Raw genomic sequence first — 26,580 nt, forward strand, 5'->3', positions numbered from 1 at the left:
CCCTTCCTTTTTTTCCCCTTTTCCTTTTTTTCCACTTTTTTGGGCAGGTGCTGTTTTTACACTCCCCGTCTGCCTTGCTCCAGCCAGTGGATGCCATTTTCATGCTCTTCCTCTCCTGGAGATACACATGTCTGGTGACCAGTTTTGACAGGTTTTTGTGGCTTTCACCCAGGGGATGCCCAATGACTGCCTGGTACTGGAGGCCACGGTGACTTGCATTCCTATGTCTCATGAAACTGTAAGAATCACAGATGGTTCCTGGCAGACTATTACACCCAGAGCACTGAAGACAGCAGACTGAAACACACCCCCATCCATCATTTCTGTGAACGAGGCCTACTTGCCAGTCCTGAAGATTCAGCTTTAGGGACAAGCTTCTGATTTGGCACACATCTAGAGGCCATGAAGGTATTCTCAGGGAACACAGGATGGTGGATACATTTTTGCACTTCCCCTCTGCCTCTTTATAGATCACCGGTATCTCCCAGAAAGCTTATACTTTTATCTGGAACCCTGACTTTTGCTACTGTTGCCCAGGGGACACCTTCAGATGGCCTGGCTTTAGGGACCAGCAGGTTGTATGCTTGTGGTCCCAAAGGACCACATATATTTGCATTCTTTAAAAGCTGCTGCCTGGAGGTATGGCTTCCAATCAGCTTAAATATAGGTGCTGAGTGAGATCCTCCCCCTTTGGAACACTGACTGGTCTTGGTACACCCTCAACTACTGGGAGCTATTGACAATAAGACAGGCTGCTTGGACAATCACAAAGGTTTCAGAGACAACCAAGAGCCAGGGCAGGGGTGAATGTTAAGGTTCATCTCCTACACAAGGCCGACACTTAAAGACTGGGAGAAGTAGCTGCATAGCATTTAATCTATAGAAACCTGTACAGAGAGTTAAGCAAAATGAAGAAACACAGGAAGATATTACAAACAGAAGAAAAAAACCTCAAAAGAAATTAATGAAGTGAAGGTAAGTAATGATAAAGAATTCAAAGTAATGACCATTTAGATTCTCACTGAACTCAGAAGAAGAATGGATACACACAGAACTTCAACAAAGAGACAGAAAATACAGGAAAGTTCTAAGCAGAAGTCACAGAGCTGAAGAGTACCATAACTGAACTAAAAAAACACAGTAGTAGAGCCTAGGTGGCTCAGTCAGTTAAGCGTCTGATTCTTGGTTTTGGCTCAGGTCATGATCTAATGGTTGATGAGTTCAAGCCCTGTGTCAGGCTCCATACTGCTGGTGTGAAGCCTGCTTGGGATTCTCTCTCTCCCTCTGTGCCCCTCCCCTGCTCTCTCTCAAAATAAACAAACTTAAAACAAAACAAAACAAAACAAAAGACAATAGAAGGGTTCAACAACAGACCAGAGGAAGTAGAAGAAAGGATCAGTGAACCTGAAGACCAGGCAGAGGTGCTCACCTGATCTAAGCAGCAAAAAGAAAAAGGAATGAAAAAAAAAAAAAGACTAAAGATGGTAAAGGGACTTGTGGGACAATATCAAGCAAACTAATATTTGCATTTTAGGATTCCTAAAAGGAGAGGAAATAGAGAAAGGGTCAGAAAACTTATTTGAAGAAATAATGGCTAAAAACTTCCCTAAGCTGTGAAAAGAAAAAGACATCCACACCCTGGAATCCTAGAGCGTTCCAAAGAGACCCACACAAAACCACATAATAATTAAAATGCCAAAATTTAAAGACCAGGAGGGAATCTTAAAAGCATCAGGAGAAAAATCACTTGTTATGTACAAGAGAACCCCCATAAGACTATTAGATTTTTCAGCAGAAACTCTTTAGGCTAGAGGGAGTAGCATGATATATTCAAAGTGCTGAAAGAAAAAAATTTCCAAGGAAGCATATACTACACAGGAAACTTATCATTCAGAATTAAAGAAGAGATGGTCTTCCAGAAAAGTAAGAGCTAAAGGAGTTCATCACTACTAAATCAGCCTTACAAGAAAGTTAAAGGGACATTTTCAAGCTGAAAACATATAAAAATATAACACATATAAAAATATAACTCCCAATGGTAAAGGTAAATAAACATATAAGATAGTGGATTGATCACTTATAAAGCTAACATGAAGGTTAAAAGACAAGAGTAGTAAAAATAACAAACTATAATAATTAGTTACGGGTTACACAAGATAAAAAGATGTAAAATGTGACATCAAAAACATAAAACACAGCAGGGTAGAGTAAAAATGCAGAGCTTTAGAAACTTGAGTTACTATCAACTTAAACTAGAGTGTTATAAATCTGTTGTATGTAAGTCTCATGGTAACCACCAAGCAAAAATCTACAGTAGATACACAAAAGACAATGAGAAAGGAACTAAGGCATCACTAAAGAACACCATCAAACCAAAAGGAAGAGAAGCTGAAAAGAAGAAAGGAAAAGAGGAACTACAAAACAGCCAGAAAACAAATAACAAAATAGCAATAAGCACACACCTATGAATAACGGCTTTAAATGTAAATGTACTAAAAGCTCCAATTAAAAGACACAGAGTGGCTGAATGGATTAAAAAAACAAACATAAGAGTCATCTATATGCTACTTACAAGAGACTTGCTTCAGACTTAAGGACATACACAGACTGAAAATGAAGTGATAGAAAAAGATATTCCCTGCAAATGTAAACCAAAAGAAAGCTGGAGAAGCTATACTTATGTCACATTGGACAAAACAGACTTTAAAAACAAAGTCTATAATAAGAAACAAAGAAAGTCATTATATAATGATAAAGAGGTCAATCCACAGAGGAAATAACATTGTAAATATTTGTGTGCTCCTAAAAGAGGAGCACATAAATATATAAAGCAAATGTGAACAGACCTAGTGGAATTAAAGAGATGGCAATATAATAATAGTAGGGGACCTGGATACCCCACTTACATCAATGGATAGACCATCCAGACCAAAAATCAATAAAGAAATACTAGCCTTAAACGACATGGTAGACCAGATGGACTTCACATACATACATGCAGAGCACTCCATCCAAATAGAACAGAATACACATTCTTCTCAAGTGAAAATGGAAAAACTCTCCAGGAGAGATCATATATTAGGCCACAAAAGTGGTCTTAACAAATTTAAGAAGCTGAAGTCCCATTCAAGCATGTTTTCTGACCACAACGGTATGAAACTAGAAATCAGTTACAAAAAGAAAACTGGAAAATTCAAATGCATGAAGATTAAACAAACTGAAAATTACTGAAAAACATGGGTCAAAACAAAAAACAAAAAACAAAAAAACACGTACCAAAACTTATGGGATGCAGCAAAAGCAGTTCTAAGAGGGAAATTAGTAGAAATAAATGCCTATGCCAAGAAACAGGAAAGTCTAAAATAAACCACCTAACCTTACACCTCAAGGAACTAGAAAAAGGAGAACAACCAAAGCCCAAAGTTATCAGAAGCAAGGCAATAACAAAGATCAGAGGAGCAATAAATGAAACAAAGACTAAAATGACAAGAGAAAAATCATTGAAACCAGGAGCTGCTTCTTTGAAAAGATAAAGAAAATTGACAAATCTTAAGCTAGCTCACCAAGAAAAAGAGAAGGCTCAAATAAATAAAATCGGAAATGAAATAGGAGGCTTACAGCTGATATTACAAAAATACAAATGATCATGAGAGACTACTGTGAACAATTACATACCAACAAATTGGAAAACCTAGGAGAAATGTATAAAATCCTAGAAACATACAACCTTACAAGCCTGAATAATGGAAGAAACAGAAAATCTAAACAGACCAGGGGAGCCTGGGTGGCTCAGTCAGTTGAGCATCCGACTCTTGATTTTGGCTCAGGTCATGATTTCACAGTTGTGGGATAGGACCCTGTATTGGGCTCTGCACTGGGCATGGAGCCTACTTGGGATTCTATCTCCCCTTCTACCCCTTCCACACTCTCACATGCTCTCTCACCCTCTCTCAAATAAAAATAAAAATAAAATCCATTAAGAAAAAAAAATAAAATTTAAACAGACAGTTACTGGTAAGGTGATAATATCAGTAATTAAAATCCTCCCCACAAACAAAAGTCCAGGACCAAATTGCTTAACTAGTGAATTCTACCAAGTATGAAAAGAGGAATACAAATCCCTCTCAAACTCTTTCACAAAATAGAAGAGGAAGGACACTGTCAAACTCATTTTGTAAGGCCAGCACTACTCTGATATCAAAATCAGACAAAGACACAAGAAAATAAAATTGCAGGCCAATATCCTTAAAGAACATGATGCAAAAATTCTCAAGAACATCATTAGCAAACCAAAGTCAACAATACATTAGAAGGATCATACACCATTACTGACTTATTCCAGGGATGCAAGGATGGTTCAACATTGGCAAATCAATCAATGTGGTACACCACATCACCAAAAGGAAGAGTTAAAGTCATATCATCATTTCAGTAGATGCGGAAAACGCACTTGACAAAATTCCACATTTGAGGGAGCAAACTACGTTCCATGGGCCAAATCTGGCCTTACATCTCTTTCTGGACAGCTTTCAAGGTCTTTACATTTTTGAAAGTTGAAAAAAATCAAAAGAACAACAACATTCAGTGACACCTAAAAATTATATGAAATTCTTGCTGGAACACAGCTACATTCATTCGTTTATGTACTGTCCATGGCTGCTTTGACGTCATGCTCAATGGCAGCCTAGTAGTTGTGACAAAGGCCATCAGTGGGGCTGTCACTGATGCCTTGCACTGCTGCTCAACACAACGAACTGCAATGACACATTTACATGTGGATAATATTTTGAGTGCCTTGGGTATCATGATACTGTAAAATTTTAATTTTTTATTACCTGTCATGTCTAGTGTTGAGCTTTTAAGGCACAGAGCAGTATGGATGATTGCGTTATTGCAATAAATCATGCAAGGATATAACAGCTGTGGTAAAAGAATATACTATATGTTGACATAATCACACTAGGAACTCAGCACAATATTCCCAACTCAGAAGAAAGTGATGAGTAGAAAAATGTGGAATATTTAAATGAAATATCTCAGCATTGCAGAATTTCTTCACAAAAATAAAAAAAAAAACAAAAATGAGGCTCCAAAAAATGTCCGTTTCTGAGCGGCTCATTGATGCAGGTAAGGCCATTTACCAGGGGTCAGCTGCTTAAATTTTGTATGCTTGCAGCTGACAAAGAGATGTGTACACAGAAACTACACTTGAGGATATTAGCCTTTTTGGTGAGAACATCTGCTTGAATAGTTGAGAACATTCGGAGTAACATTAATAGGAAACTAAAAAACAAGGCAAATTATTTTCAGCGACTTTCCTTGGTTCTTGATTAGTTGGCAGATGTTACCAATACTGTTCAGCTGTTTATTTGAGAAGTCAGTGCCTCGTTTGAAGTGACTGAGGCGTCAGCCTTGAACAGTCTGCAAGGAACAACTACAGGTAAGAATGCTGTCATAGAATTTGAAAAGTTAATAATAATTCAGTACAACCCCAAGTGGAATCTTCAGATTCCAGAAAAAAGATGTAATTTGACAAATCTGCAAAGCTTGTGAAAATGTAAAGTGTTTAGTATCCAGCGGTATTCAGCGTATAATTCATCAGCAGTACGGCACGGGAAGTATTTGCATCCATCATGGATTACTGGACCGGCAGAGTCAACAGTAAACTTCATTCGCTCTCCTGGACTTACCCATTGCCATTTCTGTGAATTTCTGTCAGAAACAGAAGCTGACTGGCCTGACCAGTGCTATCACATAGCAGCTCAATGGCTCACCAGCGGTAAAGTTTTATAGTGAGATTTGAGCTCACGGCTGAGATTGAAATTTTTATGAAAGGGAAGATTTTTTCTAGTAGTGACTGGCTTTGGAAATTAGTTTTTGCTGCAAATTGGATGATGTTTCTTAATGAATTACAAGGCAAAAACGTGTTTAGACATAAAACTTCTGCAAGTTTCATTCTGAAAACAACTGACACTTTATCACAAGTAACGTCAAGCTGTTTCTCCCCTTCTTGTGCTATCAGAAGTTAAAGAAGCAAGATCTCCATTCTCACACACATTGGTAACAGATATATTTTCTGAGCTCCAACTACAGTTGCAGTGCTATTTTACCAACCTCAATGCAAGTGCAAAGGAAATTTCCAGATTCCCAAGATCCTTTAACTGTGCCATTGAGAAGCTTCTGCCCCATCTTCAATTGGAAGTGATTCATCTACAGTGACATGCTCAAAGACAAATATCAAAATTCTACAAATGCCTTCGAAGAGGGGAATATATGCAACTAAAATTATATGCTAGTAGAATGAAAGTAGTACTTGGAACTACCTATGTGAAAAGATATTTTCAAAGACGATAAAATATATAAAATCTCATTACAGATCAGAACATTTTGCATTCAATTATGATGACCTTGGTGCTCCAATTATGCAAAAGGTTATTCCTCCAAAAGAATTCAATTCTTCTCATTACTAGACCTGTATTACATGAAATTGTACTCAATTATTACTATATATTAATTATCGTCAATAATAATGGGTGGCAATTTGTTTTCTCTCTTGTCACATGAGTAGCTACATAATTTCCTCAATTTTGTTTGTTGACCTGCAAAGTTTACTATCTGGCCCTTTATGGAAAAAATCTGCTGAACCCTGATTTAAATTGGTGGTTTCCAAAGCAGCTGTAGCTCTAAATCTTATGTGTTAAAAAATACAGAACTGGTACAACCGTAACTTTTTAGTTGCACAGGTGATTCTGATGCCCAGCTTTGTTGGCACCATTGGTCTATAATTACTCCATCTCTGATCCTCTTATAGCTGTAACCACAATTATCCTTACTTCCAATTAGGAGAAACAGAGGATTAATAAGCACAGAGTGCCTACAATTTAATTAAGCAAGTCGCTGGCAAAATTGGGTAAAACCCTTAGGATTTTTGCCTCCTGATTATTGGTCAAACTAATTAAAATGAAAGTGACAAGGGACACAGAGAAATAATTTTGAAAAACCTGAGTATTAAGGTAGAAGAGCGAAATATTCTTCTCAGCTTATAGAGGCGACATTCCTTTTGCATCTTTAAAGACCAACAAATATTTATTGAGCACTTACTTGTAGGTATGTCAAGTACTGTTCCAGGTGCTGAGAATAACAAAACAGACCACAATACCTGCCTTCACGGAGCTCACATTTTAGTGGATGGAAAACTATGACGTCTCTATGATACCCCTTCAAAATGGCCCAAAGGTGTGAGGAAACAGCCTTGGAGTCCCCAAAGCTCAATTTACCATCCTAGGAGGGAAGGTGGCCGGCGCACACGCAAGGTTAGGCTTTTACAGCTGTGCTGGCAAGATGGCGCAGCCCCCGATGGAGGGCTTCAGTGGAGTATAAAGTCTGAGGTTGGTCACCACCACAGAGGGACAGGGGGCACGTGCCTGTGTGGGGGAATGCACACAGAAGAGTCGCCGTGTTCACCCGATCCCCCAGCTGGTTCAAAGGGACAAAGGTGTCTACAGAAATTCGGCACCAACTTTCTGCTCAGCCACTCACACTTTCTGTATGATGCATTTTCTTCTATTTCCCATACAACGTAGCTTTCAGACTGAGGGCTTAAAGCTCAAACATGGTTTCAGGTAAGTAACGGGCCTCATGTGTTCAAGATCACTTTTATCATTCTAAAGTATTATGGGGTGAGTGAAAGAGATGGCTACGTTGACAGGGAATGCAGATTAGATTAGCAGACTAGGGAGAGATTGCCATGCAGATGACCTTAGTCTTCACATACTTATCTACAGCAAGATCCACAGTCTCCGGAGCCCCGTCACTGACGGACTCCCTCTTATCATGTGACCAGTTAGGGGCACCACACAGGGCGATGTGTTACAGTACAAAGAAGGCAGTGAGGACCTGAGCCACTGCCCGGTGCCTCTGACGCTGCAGCGAGCAGAAGGTTAAAGGGGAAAAGCACAGTGAAGACAGAAGGAACAGCCTGTTCTGCTAACTGCTGAGTACACGCCTACTGCTGATTTATAAAATTATCTTCTAAAACTCCATCTTTCCCTTCAAAACACTTAGCAAATTCAAAAGAAAAAAAAAATACCTCATCTGGCTGGAAGTTTGGATCTCTGCCTTTGTACTGACTTTTTTTCAAGAATAAAAACTTTTGCTCAAAACAGGCTCCACGAAGGAGGAGAAGCAACTCACCGCTCAGCTGCTGGGCTGTGGCCAGGCGGCTGGGCTTCAGGATGAACTGGCACTGCAGCTCTCGGGGCAGCTGCTCCATGAGGAAGGACTCCTGGAGGCCGGACGGCGTGCTGCTGTCCTTCGATCCCTGTGTCAGGAGCACAGTGTCCCGAAGATGGCTCATTTTAATTCCATAGGGATATTCATGCCCTACACAGAGAAAAATCTCAATGTAGACTTCAGGCTGACGGGCACCGGGGACATGTGTGCCACATACTACAACACACTGCAGTTTGCTCCTGGGACTTCGGGAATAAAGAATCCTTTTGTTGACTGAATGATCACTATGCACGCTCTTACGCTTGGAGACCACAGCATAATGCAGGTGGCCCTATCAAAGTAGTTTTAAGCAGGTGGTTGGGGGCGGGGGGCGGGGGGGGGTGAGAAAAAAAAGCAAAGGGAAAAGAATCTTAAAAGAATATCTTCTTTGGAATGCACAGATTAGCTTGTGAGTTGCATGATGTTGACTTTTCCTATGTTCACTTCTGAGAATATTTAAAGGTATTCTAGTTTTCCTTCAACACGAACCGTATCTGTAAATCCTCAGCAAATCCTTGACATCTCTCACCCTTAAATCCATGGATTAAAAAATCACACAGCGATAAGGATCAAATAAGTAAACTTTAATGGTTAATATTATTCAAATAGTAAGAGCAAAGGACTAACTATTTCAAGCATCACTATTATTCAACACAAGATGTCTGTCTGAAAAAGACATTTCATCACTTCTTATTACTTATATAATCAGAGTTACTTCAGAGCATTAAGACTGGTTTGTGTGATTTATGCTTTCCTCCCACTGCTGCCCTCTGAGGGTAGTGTTCACAGGCAATAATCAGAAGGAAGACTGCGGGGCATTAGAAACACAGAAACAGGATTCAAAGAGGAAATGGCAAACAAAAACTAAATCCTGGATATCTGATTGCTCTTTAGTCTTCTCGGTGGTTGCATTTCCTTCACTGAAACCTTCAAGTTCCACTGTGCTGTATATCTGCCTTTTTTTATTTTTATTTTTTTTTACGTACAGAGAATAAGTTCTCTTCTATTTCTAATTTATCACTGGATGTCACCCTGTGACCTCTTCCCTGTCCATCCAGCAGAGGCATGTAATACCAATGTTCCAATGATATCAAGCTCTACAGCTGCTTCCACGGATTAAGGCCAAAAAACGAGTAGCCAGCAGCTACACTACAACCAAAGTTTCCAAGGCACACTGAAATATAAAAATGGAGAATCGCTGCTAAATCGTGTCCCATGGTTGGTTGGTTGGTTGGTTGGTTGGTTATTTATTTATTTATTTAGTGCGAGTTAGCAATCAAGCTTGAAGCTGTTTTAAGCCTGAAAGCTACCATCCGAATAGTTTTAATCAATAGATTTTATTAAAACAATTATTTATTTGATTTTTAATCACAACCTCATTACTGATTTTTACAAAAATGACACCATTAAAAAAGAAAACAAATGCAGTGAATTTTATCCTCAGCTATGTGCATGACAGGTTGCTTTACTTTAAGTCTGAGAATATGTTGGTTTTAGATTATTCAGATCACTTGAAACATCCTGAATTAGAAAGCAGTGATCACCCAGGTAAATGAAAGGATTACATGAGATAATGCATATAATATGCTCTGCACACTTTCTGGCAGCTAGTAAGCACTTTTTTTTTTTTTTTTATTGGCAGAAATCATTATCATCCTTATAATTATTACTGTTATCGTCTCAAGATCTGTTACAGATACTGTCCCTTATTTTATTTGCTCTATTTCTGTTAAACCACACTGGGTGACCTTACTGATCAAGAAGTATTTTTAGCGGGGGTGCCTGCGTGGCTCAGTGGTTAAGCATCTGACTCTTGATTCTGGCTCAAGTCATGACCTCAGGGTTTTAAGATTCTCTCTCTTCCTCTCTCTCTGTCCTTCCCTTGCTCTCCTCCTCAAAGCAAACAAACACAAACAGAAACAAAACACCCAAAACAAACAAACAAAAAAGATTTTTTTTTTTTTTTTTTTTTTTAGCTAAATGGTTTAAACAAGGTGAGATGTAACCTATTCACTTCCAATAATTCCTCAGAACAAACGCTGGAAAATCTGTCTAGAGAAACAGCAAAGTTACTGAAGTAGTAGCTCGCTTACTCTCCTTTTCTTTAGGATGCCTAGGGCAGGTGTTGAATACTCACTGATCAGCTAAGAGGCATGACTGGATTACAGATGGTCTTCCACAGAGGCAATGTAGTAGGGAGGAAAGGGAACAGGAAATTCAAGAACTGAAGATGAAAAATATATATAGGGAAAAGAAATACCAATACATGTTGTTTTCTCATGGAAAAAATTTTAAAAAGGTTTGCAAAATAGGTGTTTGTAAAGTAAAAAAAAAAACAAAGAGAAATTTACATTTCTCTTCTCACCTACACCATTAACTGCTTGAGTGAAGAGACACTATTTGCCTAGCCCTTAGGAAATGGTTGATAGGTATTTACTGAATGAATGAATAAATATTATATGAGATATAATATTTGATGGCACTTAAATTCAGGACTCCATGACCAGTTCTCATAGACACTTAGAATTATAATCAAAACACAATCCTATCTTAGATATTTGAAGAAACTTACCAATAAGTGGGTATGGTGCCTCTTCTTTGCCAGAATTGACCCAAAGCTGGTAATCTCTCTCAGAGCCCTTGGAGATAAAAATATTAACAATAATTCTGTCACGTTTGGTAACTGAATAAGGACATATTTTGGGGGTGGATTTTTATGTTTGGAGAAAAAATGGGGACAATATAAATGCTGTTCAAGTTCATGGGGGTGAATACAGTTTTTGAAGATGGCAATGCTAATTCCTACAATCCATATTCCTGTCTCATCCCTGGCAGAGGACTCAGCAGTCCTGTCCTCTCTTCCTAGTGATGACCAGCGATCCATAGACTGCAATGGAAGAAGGCCCTTATGGTTATGGGTAGCCCACAGAACGTAAAATTATAAGCCCCTTTACAAAGCAGAAAGAAATGTCCTAGTTTTCTAAAAGGCTGATCTCTTCATTAGAGTCCTGACTTCTGCCATGCCTCTGGACTTCTCAGAAAATACTGGACTTAATCTCCAACATGCCCCTGCAAAGACATCCTCGTTATCCAGAAAGCCACAACAATGCTGTGTCTGTGATGAAAAAGTGAAATCTAAAGGGCTGACTCTATTAGCTCAGCAGTTTCTGAGCAGAAGGAGAATGACCAAGAGGCTTTGAGGAGATAGGTGGCTGGCACAGTCTACACTGGTTTTATTTTGGGCAAGTCCAGTCCTGGATACAGAAAGGACAAGAATTCTAGAGAATAGGCCCAGTCATAGAACACAAAGAAATTGTTCACGGGCAGAATTAGAGCCCAGCAATACTAAAAATCTCACTTGAAAGAAATACCAAATTCAATAGACTTTGCTGCATCCTCTAGGACAGGATAAAGGACAAATGTTCTAAATGAAGCTAGAAGAGACTGGCAATATTCAATATTCTTGCCTTTATCTTTGGATTAAAAATCAACGTTCTGACTTTATAATAGAGGGTCCTGGGTGTGGAGAATTACTTCTGGCCCCCTCCTCTACCCTATTTGTCACTTCCTTCCCCATTCTCAACTTAAAAAATTTTATTGCAAATAGGGACGGCAGGCAATCTGATAAAAATCCTTTATTTTTTTTTTTTGTAGTATCTGAAAATATGCAATAACCCATTAGAAGAGCATAACCAAATAGCCTCCATTCCTAATTATAATGAATAGGAATATTTTTGGTCTCAGGACATGGATTACTTTTCTCAAAGGAAAAGCATAAGTAAAATGAATCCTGTCACTAATCAATCTCCTTTCCCTTCCCTTAAACTATTCCAAGATATAAACACATGAGGTTAAAAATCAATGCAGAGGCGCCAGCTTTACCCAGTGCACATAAATCTAATCATATCTTAAGTATATTATTAAATGTGACTAAAATAAATGAGATCTCTTACCCTAAATTGTGATTTCTCTGAGTGCCTAGGGGCGTAGGATAGCATTGTGTCCAAGTGAATTGAAATGCAGCTTAGAAGACTGTGACACATCTAAGACGTTTGGCATGCTGCAGCACAGTAACACCGCGCTTTCATGTTCGTAGACAATCTTACTCAAGAAGTGGTGTTGTTCAAGTGCTTCCTCTAGTGTCCGTCCCTCTGAAAGTCACTCCCGTTAACACAAGGCCCACGGTATGCGGTCTATGCACTGGCAGGGCGGAGAGGACGAGGATTTTCCAGTGTTCTCCCTACCTCATCCTCAAACACGCCAATCTTCTCCATTAATTAAATTTCAAAAACTCACCTTTGCCCCGCAAAACAGAAAAAAGCAGAAGCTAAAAGTAAAATGGAGGGGAGATGCGGGATGCACACTAAAGCTCTTTAAATCCAGGATCTGATTCAAAGCTTGTTGTTGTTTTTAAAAGTTATTTATTTATTTATTTATTTATTTATTTGTTTGTTTGTTTAAATTTACATCCAAGTTAGTTACAATAAAGTGCAATAATGATTTCAGGAGTAGAAGTCAGTGCTTCATCCCCTTACTACAACATGCAGTGCTCATCCCAACAAGTGTCCTCCTTAACGCCCCTCTCAAAGCTTGTTTTTCAATTCACCAATTCATTAGAGGTACCAGCCAACTCATCTTCTGGATCTGCAGTCAGTGAAAATTGATTCTAGCTATGTGTTCTTCATGTATAAATTCTACTACAGAGCAAATCCTTCAGAATTCACCATCCTAAGACTGATGGAATCTTGGGATAATAGAATAATTAGGTAGAGGAGAAGAACCAGGAAAGAAGAGAAGAGAAGAACAGTCGTAGAGAGACACGTACATGTGAAGGAGGTTAGAACTTACTCATTAGAATCTGATACCAAGAGGGGCGCCTGGGTGGCGCAGTCGGTTAAGCGTCCGACTTCAGCCAGGTCACGATCTCACGGTCCGTGAGTTCGAGCCCCGCGTCAGGCTCTGGGCTGATGGCTCAGAGCCTGGAGCCTGTTTCCGATTCTGTGTCTCCCTCTCTCTCTGCCCCTCCCCCGTTCATGCTCTGTCTCTCTCTGTCCCAAAAATAAATAAACGTTAAAAAAAGAAATTAAAAAAAAAAAAAGAATCTGATACCAAGAAAACTCCCCAACTGAATATGTATACAGCATATACAATAAAAACACATGCTATTATCATTCTAACAGTACAGTCTAATCTTACTATGCTTTCCAGCTCAGGTAAGTTTTACAACGGCAGTATAAGAGGAGCATCTAATAGTAAGGCTTTCCTGTCCTTATTTCCTCCATTTTGGGGGGGACAAAACATGAATTCGGTATTACCAGTAATCAGCTGTCTTATGATGAAAGGGATAATATTTATATGAACCTAAAGAATAAAAAGTTTGCTTTTCACTAACAGTATGTAGGAGAGTAACTTACAGTTATCCCTAGCATTGGTAGTGACATGTTGATAACTTCATTTGCTGTATCTGAATTCCTTACTGTTATAGTTTTAGACTGCAGAAAAAAAAAAAAAAAAAGAAATGAGAAATATAGTGATAAAGGGTATTAAATCAGGTGAACAAATAAGTACTGTGAAATGATTACCCAAAGGCATCTCTCGATTTCAAGTGTTGACAGCGTAAAGCACATGACTTAAGTAGAAAACAAACCCTTGATATTCATTTACTTTCATTCCATTATATATTATGGCTTTTGATAAAACACCTATTTCTCTTAATATAAGGAATACGGGGCTCACCAAACAGAAGGCCTTAAACAAGAAAGAAAGAAGATTAACTACATATGAGAGAGAGTAGATGGACTACCCTCCCAGCCACAAAAAAGGACCTAGAGCGGTTGGTCGACGCATCGCGTTCCTCACACAACCCGTCACGAAGAAGGGAGAGTGCTGTGCCACTTTGAACTGTCCTGAGCGTGGGCTCCGCAGTGCGGGTTTGACACGGTGTGGGTCCCGCTGTCATTTTCTCCACATAGCAAAAAGTGGAGGTAAAATCAGAATAAAAACTGGCTACACAAAGACATTTCCAGTTTCGAATTTTTAAAACCACTATTCTTTGAAGCACCTTCTATATGCCAAACACTGTGGCTACTGGGATTTCCAATGTTGAAATCTGCAGAGGCCTTAAAACCAGTGGGTCTAGAACTGAAAATTTCACAAAGCTCAATTCTGTTATCAACTCTGCTACTGAAGAGGATATCCGGAATAGCTCTGTGCTAAATTACATTTAGAAGTTACTACTTTAGAAAGAAAGTTTGCAGCAAACAGAAAAGGGATTAACAAGATTTTGAGATATCTATATAGAGTTCATAGAATTCCAAGACACTTAAATATAGGACAACGCTATGCTATCAAAAAAGAAATATTTACTATGCACGTAGGATTTATGTGTTATAATTATCAGATGAATCAGCAAAGAGGGCTGTGTCCCCCATAGGGCTTAAACGGTAGAAATAAGTAGTATAAATGGAAACAAAATCCCATAAAAATAAAAATGATATAAAAATAATGCTAAAGTGAAATCCACTGACAACTCACCACTTATCCTTCCATTACAGTGTTTTTCTTTCGCTATGAGCCAATTACTCAACATGACAAACTGCCTCTTAAAGTTGTTTCCTAATTGATTTCAAATTGTGCTCCTTGTAACTCCAAGGATTATGCAGAAGTGTCTGAGAACCCAACAGGCAGGGCTTTGAGCACCAATCCCAGTGTCGGTCTTCTACCGGAGTGGCACAGATGTTTTACAAACTGGGCTTTAACTTGAGATATAATTTCATGAATGGCATCTGCCTTTAAAAATTTTCAGTCCAGGGGCGCCTGGGTGGCGCAGTCGGTTAAGCGTCCGACTTCAGCCAGGTCACGATCTCGCGGTCCGTGAGTTCGAGCCCCGCGTCGGGCTCTGGGCTGATGGCTCGGAGCCTGGAGCCTGTTTCCGATTCTGTGTCTCCCTCTCTCTCTGCCCCTCCCCCGTTCATGCTCTGTCTCTCTCTGTCCCAAAAATAAATAAACGTTGAAAAAAAAAATTAAAAAAAAAATTTTCAGTCCAAAAACCCATCCTTAAATTAAATTTTAAAGAAATTCTCTCATGAAGTCTTGTAAAGTGAACAATCTATCCTGTAATACTATCTCCCAATGTACCTGGTTTCTAAGATAATGATTTTTCTTAATATTAGACATATGTTCAAAACAGTAATTATAAAAAAAAAAAACCCAGTAATTGTAAGATGTGTGTTTTCCCTTGCATGCCTTTGTGGCAGACAAAACAAATGAATTTCGGCAGACAGTCCTCTCTGGCTAATAAACAAATAAAAAAACCAGACAAAAATGAAAATGTGGATTTCCCTCCCCCCCCACGTTAGCAGAATTCACTGACTGTTTGTGTATAACTAAAGGCCGAGGATAAAGAATGTTTTCCATACACGCATGCCTATTTTGGTGGCAATCACTCTTTCTGGAAGCCGGGCCTCCCTGAGAGCAGACTCTTGCCATGAAGCAACTTCAGAGAGCAAAGGATAGTGTGTCATATCATTGTTGAGTTAACCAGGGTACCGCTGATAAACACAGAGCACACCCAACCTGACATCTCTTGTCTTCTCTTCCAAAAAAGAGTGGGACTCTGGTCCTTTGTCAAATACATGCTTTCCATATACTGAAAATGTTAAAAAAAAAAAATTGCAGGGGATTTTCCATGAATGTAACCAATTGCCACAACAATTAAATCAAGACCGGCAGAAGGTGGGTTTTTGTTTGTTTTTTGCTACTTTGCTATAGTAGATCTCTGTGTTTCACACCCTAAAAATTTGAGTATTTCCCTCAAGCAGTGACATCTGGCACTCAAGTCAGAACATTTGCATAACATTGGCCTTTGGCCAAAGCATAACTATCTTGTACTACATCCTTTTCCAGTGTGATGTAGAGTTGTTGTGAAGTATGGCAATGCACAATGTCATAAAAATATCCACAAGTGTCCATTTTATTCGTTGTTGATAACATCTTGGCATTCATTCTCTATTTTTAGTCATCAAATTCTACATAATAACGAGGGATAAGTAGACTTAATTTTTATTTGACCAATATGATAAAAACTGTGGGTAGGAACATGCTGATCCCTTAAAAATGTCATCTCTCCCAGCTCATACATTTATTAAGCCAATGGATTCAATCCCTAAAAACTCAGAGAATGAAAAACTCAAACCACCTTCTACTTAAGAAGTGACAGGTTAGAAAAAATTGCTTAATACTAATAGGAAATACATCCTTGTGGAAATGGCTTTACTACAAGCTGCTGCAGCTGCTACTGAAAGGATCCAGAGAAACATTAATGTCAGAGGGAGGAAAGAGATATCTGACAACCAATATTCTTTCCAAGTGTAAATGTTAAACACTGTTGCGAATAGGAATTTCTCTTGCTTCTCTTTCTCTAGGGTTTACTTTTCACATATACAAAGACATACATATACCCAGAAAAATGCATTTTCCCCACAACGGTACTTCTAAATGCCTACCTGCCATAGCACAAACATAGCCTGTCTGTTTGCCTGTCTCTGGTTTTATCCACAGTGCTCTGCTTTATGCAGGGAGTTGGAATTTAATTTTCTGGCTTAGAAACACTTACGTAGGCACAATTCCCAACGTCCTTGGCGAAGATTTTGAGGGGAATGGTCTTCGGGTAGTCCTTCTCTTTCTCTAGATTGATGTATCTAATCAAAAGCAACGACAACCCAAAACAACACTGAGTCAGATGGATTTCGCTAATGGCTTATCTTAAAATCAATCTATTTTGCTAATATTTTCAGTATACTTATATGCTATTTTTTAAAAGACAGATGGAAAGATTCGGCAGAATCTGATTGCATTATGGGTTGAAAGATCATTAAAAAAAATTCTCAGGACATTAGGTACAGGCACAAAACGAATGGGGGATCTATTTCACTTGAGGTTTGAGGAGCACAGTCAGGTTTAGGCACCTCTGGGTGTTTTATCTTCCAAGTTTTCCTACCTTCTCTGGAGAGGCCCGGAATCTTACTGACAAGTACAGTAACATATATAATACCTTACTGCACCAAACTAAGACAGTGGCCTTTTAATTCTCATTTAGCTCTCTTGTTGAGTGTATATCTTCCCTTAGGAAGGCAGAGAGGGGAGAAGGGAGGGAAGGGTTATAGAAATAAGAGATGAACCTCAAGTTGACCATTTTTCGTCTGTATGCTCAAAGGTGGAGATCCTAATTGAGTTCTGAGAACTCAATTTCTCAGGCTCAGAGAACCCCCCATATTTGGAAACTTAATACACGCTTTGAGGAAACTGTTAGCTCCAAATGGTAGGCTCGGGAGATGCGAGAGATTATGGACTAATTTCTGTCTAGAATGATCTAACCAGACCTCAGTTCTCCCTCTTAGGAAGTAAGGAATACATGTAATGAAGAGATTATTTACAGTAAGTAGTAGCTGGTGTACAGTTCACACAATAGTTTATTTTGAGGACAAATGAATAATTTCTACTAAGAAAAAGGGGAATAGCTTGGGGTATATCTCTGTGGAGAAGAATTTAATTCTTTTAACTACAAGTTAAAGATTAAAAATTATGCACATGGAAACAATACCTCTGAAGGAGAGAGAGCCATTTGTCCTTTTGTTCTGGAGAACTGCAATCAAAGAAAATAGGAGAGAAAAATTAAACACACAACACATTTATGCTAACATATCTGAGACTGTCGTTCCAGACGAACTATCAGTGGCCTGTCGCTGGGGCAGCCACATACTCCCACAACTCTGACAGAGCTGCGTTCTGGGGAGTCCTCGGCCGGAAAATCCCCACCAGGAAAAACTGTACGGTCGAGTTCAGTTTTACTAAAACCTCTTGAGTAGATCCAACACAGGGCCACTTTCCACTTTATGGCTTTTTTGCAAGTATAAGTCTAATTTGATCTGGAATCCAAACACCTGGCTGGTCAAAAACATACACAAGCTATCTGATCACGAGCAAATCACTTCTCATCTCTAAGCTTGTTTCCACATCTGTAAAATGGGGCTAGTTGTCTCAGAGTGTTTTTGCAGCTTTAATTGTTACACAAATATAAAGTATGCTCAATTAAAGAGAAATTTGGCATATTGATGGACATATCTTGGGCCAGAAACCAGTTTCCTGTCAGGAAAAGAAGTATTTACACATGTAAACAGCATAATTTAGCAAACTGGTTCTCATAAAACATATCCTTAATTACTATAATCTTCTAAGATCAATTAGTCTACAACTAAATCGTTATTAATAATTTTTCTGAAGTTATTGCTTAGCTTAATTCTTAAGCTAAGAAATAATTCAATGTTTATTTCTATATGGTCTTGTTACTCACTATCTTGTAAAGTCATATTTCTAATCTTCTTAACAAACTTGGAAACCCTAGTTCTTCTGTTCCAGAAAAATACACTTAAAAAATATTTGTAATTTGTTTCTAACTCTGTTGCTTAGCAATTTTGTCCACCCGCAACCTCCTAAGATCAGTTATCAGAAAGTGTATGACATCTCTTTTACCACTGACCATACAATTTCCATCTCCCACAATTCTTTACAACCTTTTGATGTATTCACCTTTCTTAAACAGAACATTTTCTATGTTCATTTGTGTCAAATCTTAGACTTATTTACAAAAAACTGTGTTGAAAAACAGGTGAGTTTTCCTTAGACCTGTGAACTTTTTTCAAAGCAGTTAAAGAAAATTGCCCCTTTAAAACACTTGGTATTTTTTTGTTAACTTTTAATTTTTTATTGACGTGAAAGGCACAGAAAAAACTATATAATGCTTAAGTGTACAGCTTGAAAATTTTTGACAAAGTGAACACACCTGTGTGATTGAAATTCAGATTACGAAACCTCGGGAAGACTCTGTGTGCGGCTAACTTCTAACAGAACTGGATAGTTTTGTTTTCTCTATTATAAATGTAACCAAACAATACGTACTATTTTGTGTCTGGCTTCTTTCCTTCCACATTATGTTTATGAGACTTAGGTATATTACTGTTCTTAGAACATTCATTCTCACTGTTGTATTGCGTTCCATTGTTTGAATATACAGCATGAATTACTTCAAAAAGGAACAGTTTATGAAGTGGGCAAGTTAACTCACTGAGATTGATTTATATAGTATTCCTGTGTTTTCCCCTTCACCTAGCCTGTGTAAGAATTCAGACCTTCTCTTTCTTCAGTGATTTTTAATCTCTGGCACTTCTACAGAAATAAGAACAAAGTTATCTCAGAGTTTCACAAACACCTAAGCTCATGTGATAAGAGCAAGAAGAGGAGAAAAGAATTGTATCTTAGAGAAGGAGAAATGGCAGGGCAGCCTGGACAGATTCTCTCAAGTTTGGGAGGGGACAGACTCTGTTATCCTTGAAGAGTGCACAGGGACCCGGATGTTATTTGGTTGAGGTGCCTCAGGAAAGAGAAAGACCCCACAGGAAATGACTGCTGGCAGTAACTGGGGAGGCCTGTTCCTAAGTTTTTATATCCGTGAAAACAGCTGCATCCCACACGCGGCAAGGAGTCAGAGCATCTCTGAATGTAAAGGACAACTCTGGGCACAGAAAAAGATAATGTCAGCAGTGACCACAACAGACCAAAGGTCAAAACCTTTCATCTGTTTGGAAGACATCACAGAAACCTCCTGCATTCTGGTTCTACTCTAAGAAAACAGGGTTCCAGTAAAGAAGAAAATTTGATTTCCTAACAGTCTGGCAAATGGAGGCTCAGGGTGAGTTTTAATTTGATCTATAAATAAACAGGCTTTTCTTGACTACCTGAGTTTATAGACTGAGATCCATACTAGGTGCTTAAGTTAAAATATTCTTCCTCTGATTCTTCTGACAGATCCATGTCAGATTTAAGTACTTCCTGTGTCTTTTGAATAATGTGCTCATTACTGTGTAGTTATCTGTAATATCAAGGCACGGTACCTGTTTTTCTGGTAGATATAGATCCTAGGTTTGAGGATCAGGGTACAAGAGATAGGAAATTCCTTCTGGTCTTTTTTGAGATGTGATGATGTACTCTGTTTCCTAAGGTAAAGCATGACAAGTTCAGTGTTGGCTCTTCCCCTAACTGGACACAACTGGGAATTCCTCACTGATTTCAAAACTATCAGTCTTTACCTTCTGATTTCTTTACAGACGTTATAGTGACTGGCTAGGAGACACTGCTTCTTGAGCTGCTAGCCTGATGGTATTTTAAACTGATCGTGACCTAGATTTTTCTTAATATTTATTTGATATAGACCGTTTCTGGCATTCTTCAACCCTTCCTAAAGATCCAAGCTTCCCTCCAATATCATTTCACTTTGGGCTGAAAACTTCTGTCAGCATTTTTTTTTTTTTTTGGAACAAAGTTCTGCTGGAATAAATTTTTAGAGTTAAAAAAAATCTCTATTTTACCTTCATTTCTGAAGGATATTTTTGCTGGACATAGTATTCTAGTTTGAGAGTTTTCCATTTCCATTCCACTGTCTTCTGAAATTGCCCAAGTTTCTGATGAAAAAACCACAGTGGTGCAAATCACTGCTCCCCTAAATGTAATGTGCTGTTCTTCTCTGGCTGCTATTAAGATTTCCTCTCATCTTTGGTTTATAGCAGTTTGTCTATATAACATAACTAAGTGAAATTCCCTTCCTATTCCTGTTTGGGGTTCAATGATTCTGTACATTTGTATCTTTCACAAAATTTGGAATGTTTCCAAACCATTATTTCTTCAACTATTTGTTCGGTCCCATTTCCCTTCTCTCCTTTTCCGGAGTTCCAATTACATGTGTGTTATATCTTCTGGTATTTTCTAACAAGTTTCTGGTGCATTTTTCGTTAAAAAATGTCTTTGTTTTCTCTGTTCTGCACATTGGACAATTTGTATCAATGTATCCTCAAATTCACTGACTCTTTCCCCTTTCATTTCTGTTCTGTAACTATCAATTTAAGATATTGTGGTTTTCAGCTCTAAAATTTTAATTTGGCTCTTTTTTATATTTTCTCTTTCGCTGTTGAGAAATCTTTTCATTCATTTCACTTGGCTTTTTTCCTTTTACCTAGAGAGCACAATATAAAAGTTGCTTTAACGTTTTTTTTTGGGTAATTCCAACCTAAGCATCATCTCAGGATTGGCCTCTATTGGTTATCTTTTCCCTTTTCTGATTCTTTGTATGTCAAGAAATTTTATACTGTATTCTAGACATTATGAATATTTTGTTTTAGAGACTCTGAGTGCTGTTATATTTGCAAAAGAGTATTGGTGTTTTTCTTATTAACAGGTAACTAACATGATTAGACTGAAGCTGCAAATTCTATCTTACTTGTGGTGAACAGAACCTTGGTTCCATTCTTTGATCCTCAGATTCAAGCTGTTTTGAGTCTCTTCCATGCATGTTGGTTCAGCAATCAGTCAGAGACTTGGGTAGAGTCTGTCCGCATATTTGAGCCTTCCCTTCTCTGATACCATCCTTTTTGAGACTCCTTCCCTCACGATCTTGTGGCTGTGGCTGACTCAGGCTCTTGCTCTGGTTGTTCAGCCAGAAAGACTGGGGGTTTCTGTCAGTTTAGTTGCCCTGCACCATGACATGACTGTAGCCTGCCCTTAGGCCAATGCCTTAAACATAGGAAACTCCCCCAATGCTGGTGCCTCCTTCCAAGTTTCAATTCCTCTCTAAAATCTGCCAACTTTTGTTCACTTTCCAGACCCTTTAGGTGGTTGTTGTCTGTACTTTATTCAGAGTTTAGAGTTGTTATCTGTATGGTGGTCAGTCTATTAAGACCTCACTCTGTCTGCTGTAATCAGGGACAGAACTCGTCAACACAACTTTTTTAAATTTTAAATACTATTTTAAACTTGAAATAAGTTTAGACTTTCAGAAAAGTTGCTACGGTAGTACAGAGGGTCCTTGTATATCTCTCACCAGTTTCAGTTTCCTAAAGTTATCCTCTTATATTATCATGGCACACTTGTCAAACTAAGAAACTATTACTGGTACATTACTATTAACTAAGTTCTTGACTATTCAGATTTTACCAGTTTTTCCATTAATGTCCTTTTTCTGTTCTGGGACCCAAACCAGGATAACACATTGCATTTAGTTATCACATCTCCTTAGTGACTGGTCTATAACAGTTTCTAGGTCTTTTCCTGTTTTGTTTTGTTTTTTTTTTGGTTTGTTTTTGTTTTTTGCTGTGATAATCTGGAGGAGTGCTGGTCAGCTTAACCTACAGAATATCCTTTAATCTGGGCTTGTTTGATGTTCATCTCATGCTTGGACTGGGACTATGGGTTTTGACGAGGATAATACAACGGTGACCTGCTCTTCTCATCACATTCTATCAAGGGGCACATGATATCATTAGTCATGTTAACCTTAATCTTTCTGGGTAAGGTACTATACTTTTTGAAGAATACAACATATGTACAACTTGTTTATACATCTGTACTTCTTCTTAGAACAAGTTTCATAAAAACCTCTTAATTAAAGACCTCATGTAGTCTTGTCCCTCTCTAGAAATCCCTTCCTTTCACCTGTAACTCCAAGGAGATTAGGCAACGGAAAATGATACTATCTAGAGAGATCTGTCATGGAAAAGAAGATATGCAGACAATGATATACACATGTTTCTTCCAAGTAAGTTCTTAAAATCTTGTGGTAGGCCAATAATGCATAATAGAACTTAATGACATGCCTGTTTTTTATTAGAAGATTAACAGCTTGGAAATTTTGAGTTATCTGGCTTTAGGATGATACCTGACGTGTCTGGTGGTAGAGGGGAGAGAAGAGACCAAGAGAAAAACGTGTGCATGTGATGTGCCCAATTCTTTAAGTGTAAAATAAATACCGGACGTGAGGGTGCAGCTGTTCAAAATCACAGGTGTGAGGTTTGGTTTGCTCACCTGGACCTGAGAAGTGCCAATGTGGCACGTTCGGGTTAAGAGTACAAAGATTCTCTATTTATACATTCTCCATCCCCATCCCAGTCACAGGGTGAGTCTTAGGAAACTAACTTTTACTTCTTGGGTCGTGAATTCATTTTTGATTGTCACATCTCTATGCCAAACCAGAACCTGATTGTACAGTTCAGGTACCCCCATTGTTTCACAACATTAATTTTACTTCTATCATTAAAAACTATTTTGTTAGAAAATCTGGGAGTATAAAAGTTATTCAAGCTTAACTGGACGATTCTATACAATTTTTCAGTAAAAGTCTATTTCAGTGGGTTGAAAAGATCAAGTCAAAAGCTCACTATGTAAAACAATACCTGAACACGAGCAAAGGGGAGGTTGGAGAGTGCGGTCTCTGCGTGAGCCTCTATTCCTCTCCCACAGCCCTGAGGTCTTTCAGCAGAGCCCCTCTAAAAATCACTGGTCAAACCAAGATAGAAGACTCCAGTGTTCTCACTATTTACCATTACTCTCCACATATTTTAATAAGAAGCTCTTGGGGAGAAACACAAGGCATATGAGTGTCTTTACTGGGGGCATGTCAAAAGATGACTTCAGAATAAATCAGAATAAAATATTTCCCTTTGAAAAATCAATAGAACAAAATTGGATTAACTTTTTCTTTTTCATCCTAGAAATTACCTAGTTGACTGCATTTAACATGTAAATACAGCAGACGCTATGGTTCTTACCTGAAAGTGGCCACGAAGTTCACCGTGGGCCAGCCCAAGACAAACGATTTCAGGGCATTGGTGTTGCCTTCTCCCACTTCGTCCACACAGCTTGCTGTCCACATGTCACTTAATTTAATTTTATTTTTTATCTTAAAGTTGTTGTTATATCTAGAAAGATAAAAACCACACAGGACTTCTTGTTGTTTTGTTTCCTAAATTTTATGAGAGCTCCTGTACTTGTGACGAGAGGACAGTTTCCACTAATCACACGCAAAGAGTGTCTTATTCACTGTTTGTAACTTCAGTGCCTATAGCAGGAGACTGTAAGATGGCTGGTTACCTGTGACCCCAAAGGCTCTGGAAACCTGTGTTGTATTAGTCCTTATGCCTGCATTTATGGGCAGCAAACGGCCATAAAATATCTGTATTTTTTTTCTAAGTTGAGCATTACATTTGGATCAAAAATCTAATTTTAAATTTACTGCTGTATTAAAAAATTAATGCACTTATTATTTATAACTTCCTTACTTCCAAAAAGATTTGAGTGGATGAACAAAAGGTTAAAATACACGTTACTTATTAAAATATTTATAAAATGTTCACCTTAAGAGAGAGAGATGCACATAAAAATTATAATCTGGAATTAGAGGAATTTTCAGCATATTTCCAACTGAATGGTTACAAGTTTTTCCAGTCTTTACAAGCAAAGGTTAGTTAAATTTCTTTAAAACCAATGTTTTTTCTGGGATGCCTGGGTGGCTCAGTCAGTTAGGTGTCTGACTTCAGCTCAGGTCATGATATCGTGGTTCTGGAGTTCAAGCCCAGTATTGGGCTCTGTGCTGACCGCTCAGAGTCTAGAACCTGCTTTAGATTCTGTCTCCCTCTCTCTATCTAACCCTCTCTCACTCAAGCTCTGTGTCTCTCAAAAAAGAATAAACATTAAAAAATTAAAAAAATTTTTTTTTCTTTTAGAGAGCAAGAGAATGAGCAGGGGAGAGAGGCAGCAGGGGAGACAGAGAGAGAATCGCAAGCAAGCCCCATGCACAGCGCAGAGCCCAACATGGGGCTCGATTCCACGACCCTGGGATCAAGGACGGAGCTGAAGTCAAGAGTTGGATACTCAACCAACTGAACCACTCAGGTGCCCCTAAATTTCCTTTCTTAAAAGTTTGTTCGTATCATTTCCCCTTGTATTCTGGCTAAAATTGAAAAACTCTAGCTAAAAACAGACCCTTAACTAAACTGGAAAAAAAAAAAAAAGGCAGGAAGTACTACACTTAAGTGGAGTTAACACAATTAATATTTATCTCCAAGGACCCAGAAGGTAATCTACTTTAAGTTAGCATTGAAATCACTTTTTGACAATTTCTACCTAATCTTCCTTAGAACCTAATATTGAAACCATTATCTCTTGACCTAAATTCACAAGATTTCATGCTCATAATGGACCTGAGACTTAGTTAGAAGGCACTGGGAAAGATAAAGAGAATGCTTAGGGAAACTTGGACACTTCCTATCACTCAGAGCCATTTGTGGAAACAGAAAAAAACTGACATGAAATCAAAGACACTTCATATGGCAGTATTCCTAAAACTCCTCCATGGAATATTTAAAGCCAAAACTCTTCAGTCGGATTTATGAAATGAAAAAGGATCTTGCAGGAACTACGCATGAAGGATAACCTAGATTCAAAGCTTCATTTATACTTCCTGTGGGGCACACTCACTGTAAGTGTAACAGAAAAGCACCTTGTGGCATAATAGCGTTTTTCTATATTTCATTTCAATATTTTTTTCATCCCATTGCTACAAATCTTTGGATTAAAAAAATCTTTTTTAACAATTATTTATTTTTGAGAGACAGAGTGCGAGCGGGGGTGGGGCAGAGACAGAGAGGAAGACGCAGAATCCAAAGCAGGCTCCAGGCTCTGAGCTGTCAGCACAGAGCCCGACGCAGGGCTTGAACTCACGAACCGTGAGATCATGACCTGAGCCGAAGTCGGACGCTTAAGCAACCGAGCCACCCAGGCAGTCCCCAAAACTTTGGATTTTTAAAAATCAAACAGACACTGAAGATAAAATTTTATTTCCTTTTTAAAAAATATTATTTTTTGAGAGTGACTATTTAGGTAATCTAAAACTGAAAGTACACATGTTTTTCAAAGAAAGGTATGTTTCCGTATCTCTTGTCACACAGTTTGTGTTTTCTAATGCAGGTCTCTCTCTATATCAGATACTTCAGATACCAGGTGGGAGCTGTTCACATTTACGGCCCTGAAGAAAAGTCATTGCGATGATTTTTTTCCCCTAAATCAATAAAGTGCCAAGATTACCTACCTTCTGATACAAAAAATAAGAAGTTGCCTAAAAGTGTAAACAATCACTTCCATTCTACTAGCTATTATTTACTGAGAATTTCCCATTTGCCATCCAGTCATTGTGGTAAACACTTTACACATATTATTAGTTTAATCCTCAAACAGTTTACAGATAAGGAAAAGGAGTCATGGAGAGATTTAGCTAAGTAACTTGCCAAAAGTCACACAGCTTAACTAGCGTAGCTAGAATCTGAACTTGAGCAGTGTTGACTTCCTAGCTAATTTAATGCTCTTAACTATGTATTTATAAAAAGCCCTGGATGTTGTCAGTCTTATAAATAAAGCATCTGGATGCAAATA

The 26,580-nt window shown here is 38.4% G+C and overlaps 1 protein-coding gene across 5 annotated transcripts in view; it reads right to left on the bottom strand.

Moving 5' to 3' along the window:
• The window catches only part of ARHGAP20 (Rho GTPase activating protein 20), a 130,311-nt gene that overhangs the window by 19,482 nt on the left and 84,249 nt on the right, over window positions 1–26,580 (bottom strand). For 4 of the 5 annotated variants that reach the window (XM_040482927.1, XM_040482924.1, XM_040482926.1 and 1 more), the window contains exons 4-10: window positions 23,922–24,071; window positions 20,220–20,321; window positions 17,873–17,914; window positions 16,886–16,970; window positions 13,686–13,763; window positions 10,844–10,910; window positions 8,194–8,382 (exon numbers count right to left, since the gene is read on the bottom strand). In XM_040482927.1, the coding sequence (XP_040338861.1) occupies window positions 8,194–8,382; window positions 10,844–10,910; window positions 13,686–13,763; window positions 16,886–16,970; window positions 17,873–17,914; window positions 20,220–20,321; window positions 23,922–24,071 (713 nt within the window). The remainder of the gene's footprint in view (window positions 1–8,193; window positions 8,383–10,843; window positions 10,911–13,685; window positions 13,764–16,885; window positions 16,971–17,872; window positions 17,915–20,219; window positions 20,322–23,921; window positions 24,072–26,580) is intronic. The other variant, XM_040482925.1, reaches the window with a different exon arrangement.

The sequence above is a fragment of the Herpailurus yagouaroundi genome, unplaced genomic scaffold, assembly GCF_014898765.1.
Source record: "Herpailurus yagouaroundi ecotype Mexico unplaced genomic scaffold, PumYag 161, whole genome shotgun sequence".
Lineage (NCBI taxonomy): Eukaryota > Metazoa > Chordata > Mammalia > Carnivora > Felidae > Herpailurus > Herpailurus yagouaroundi.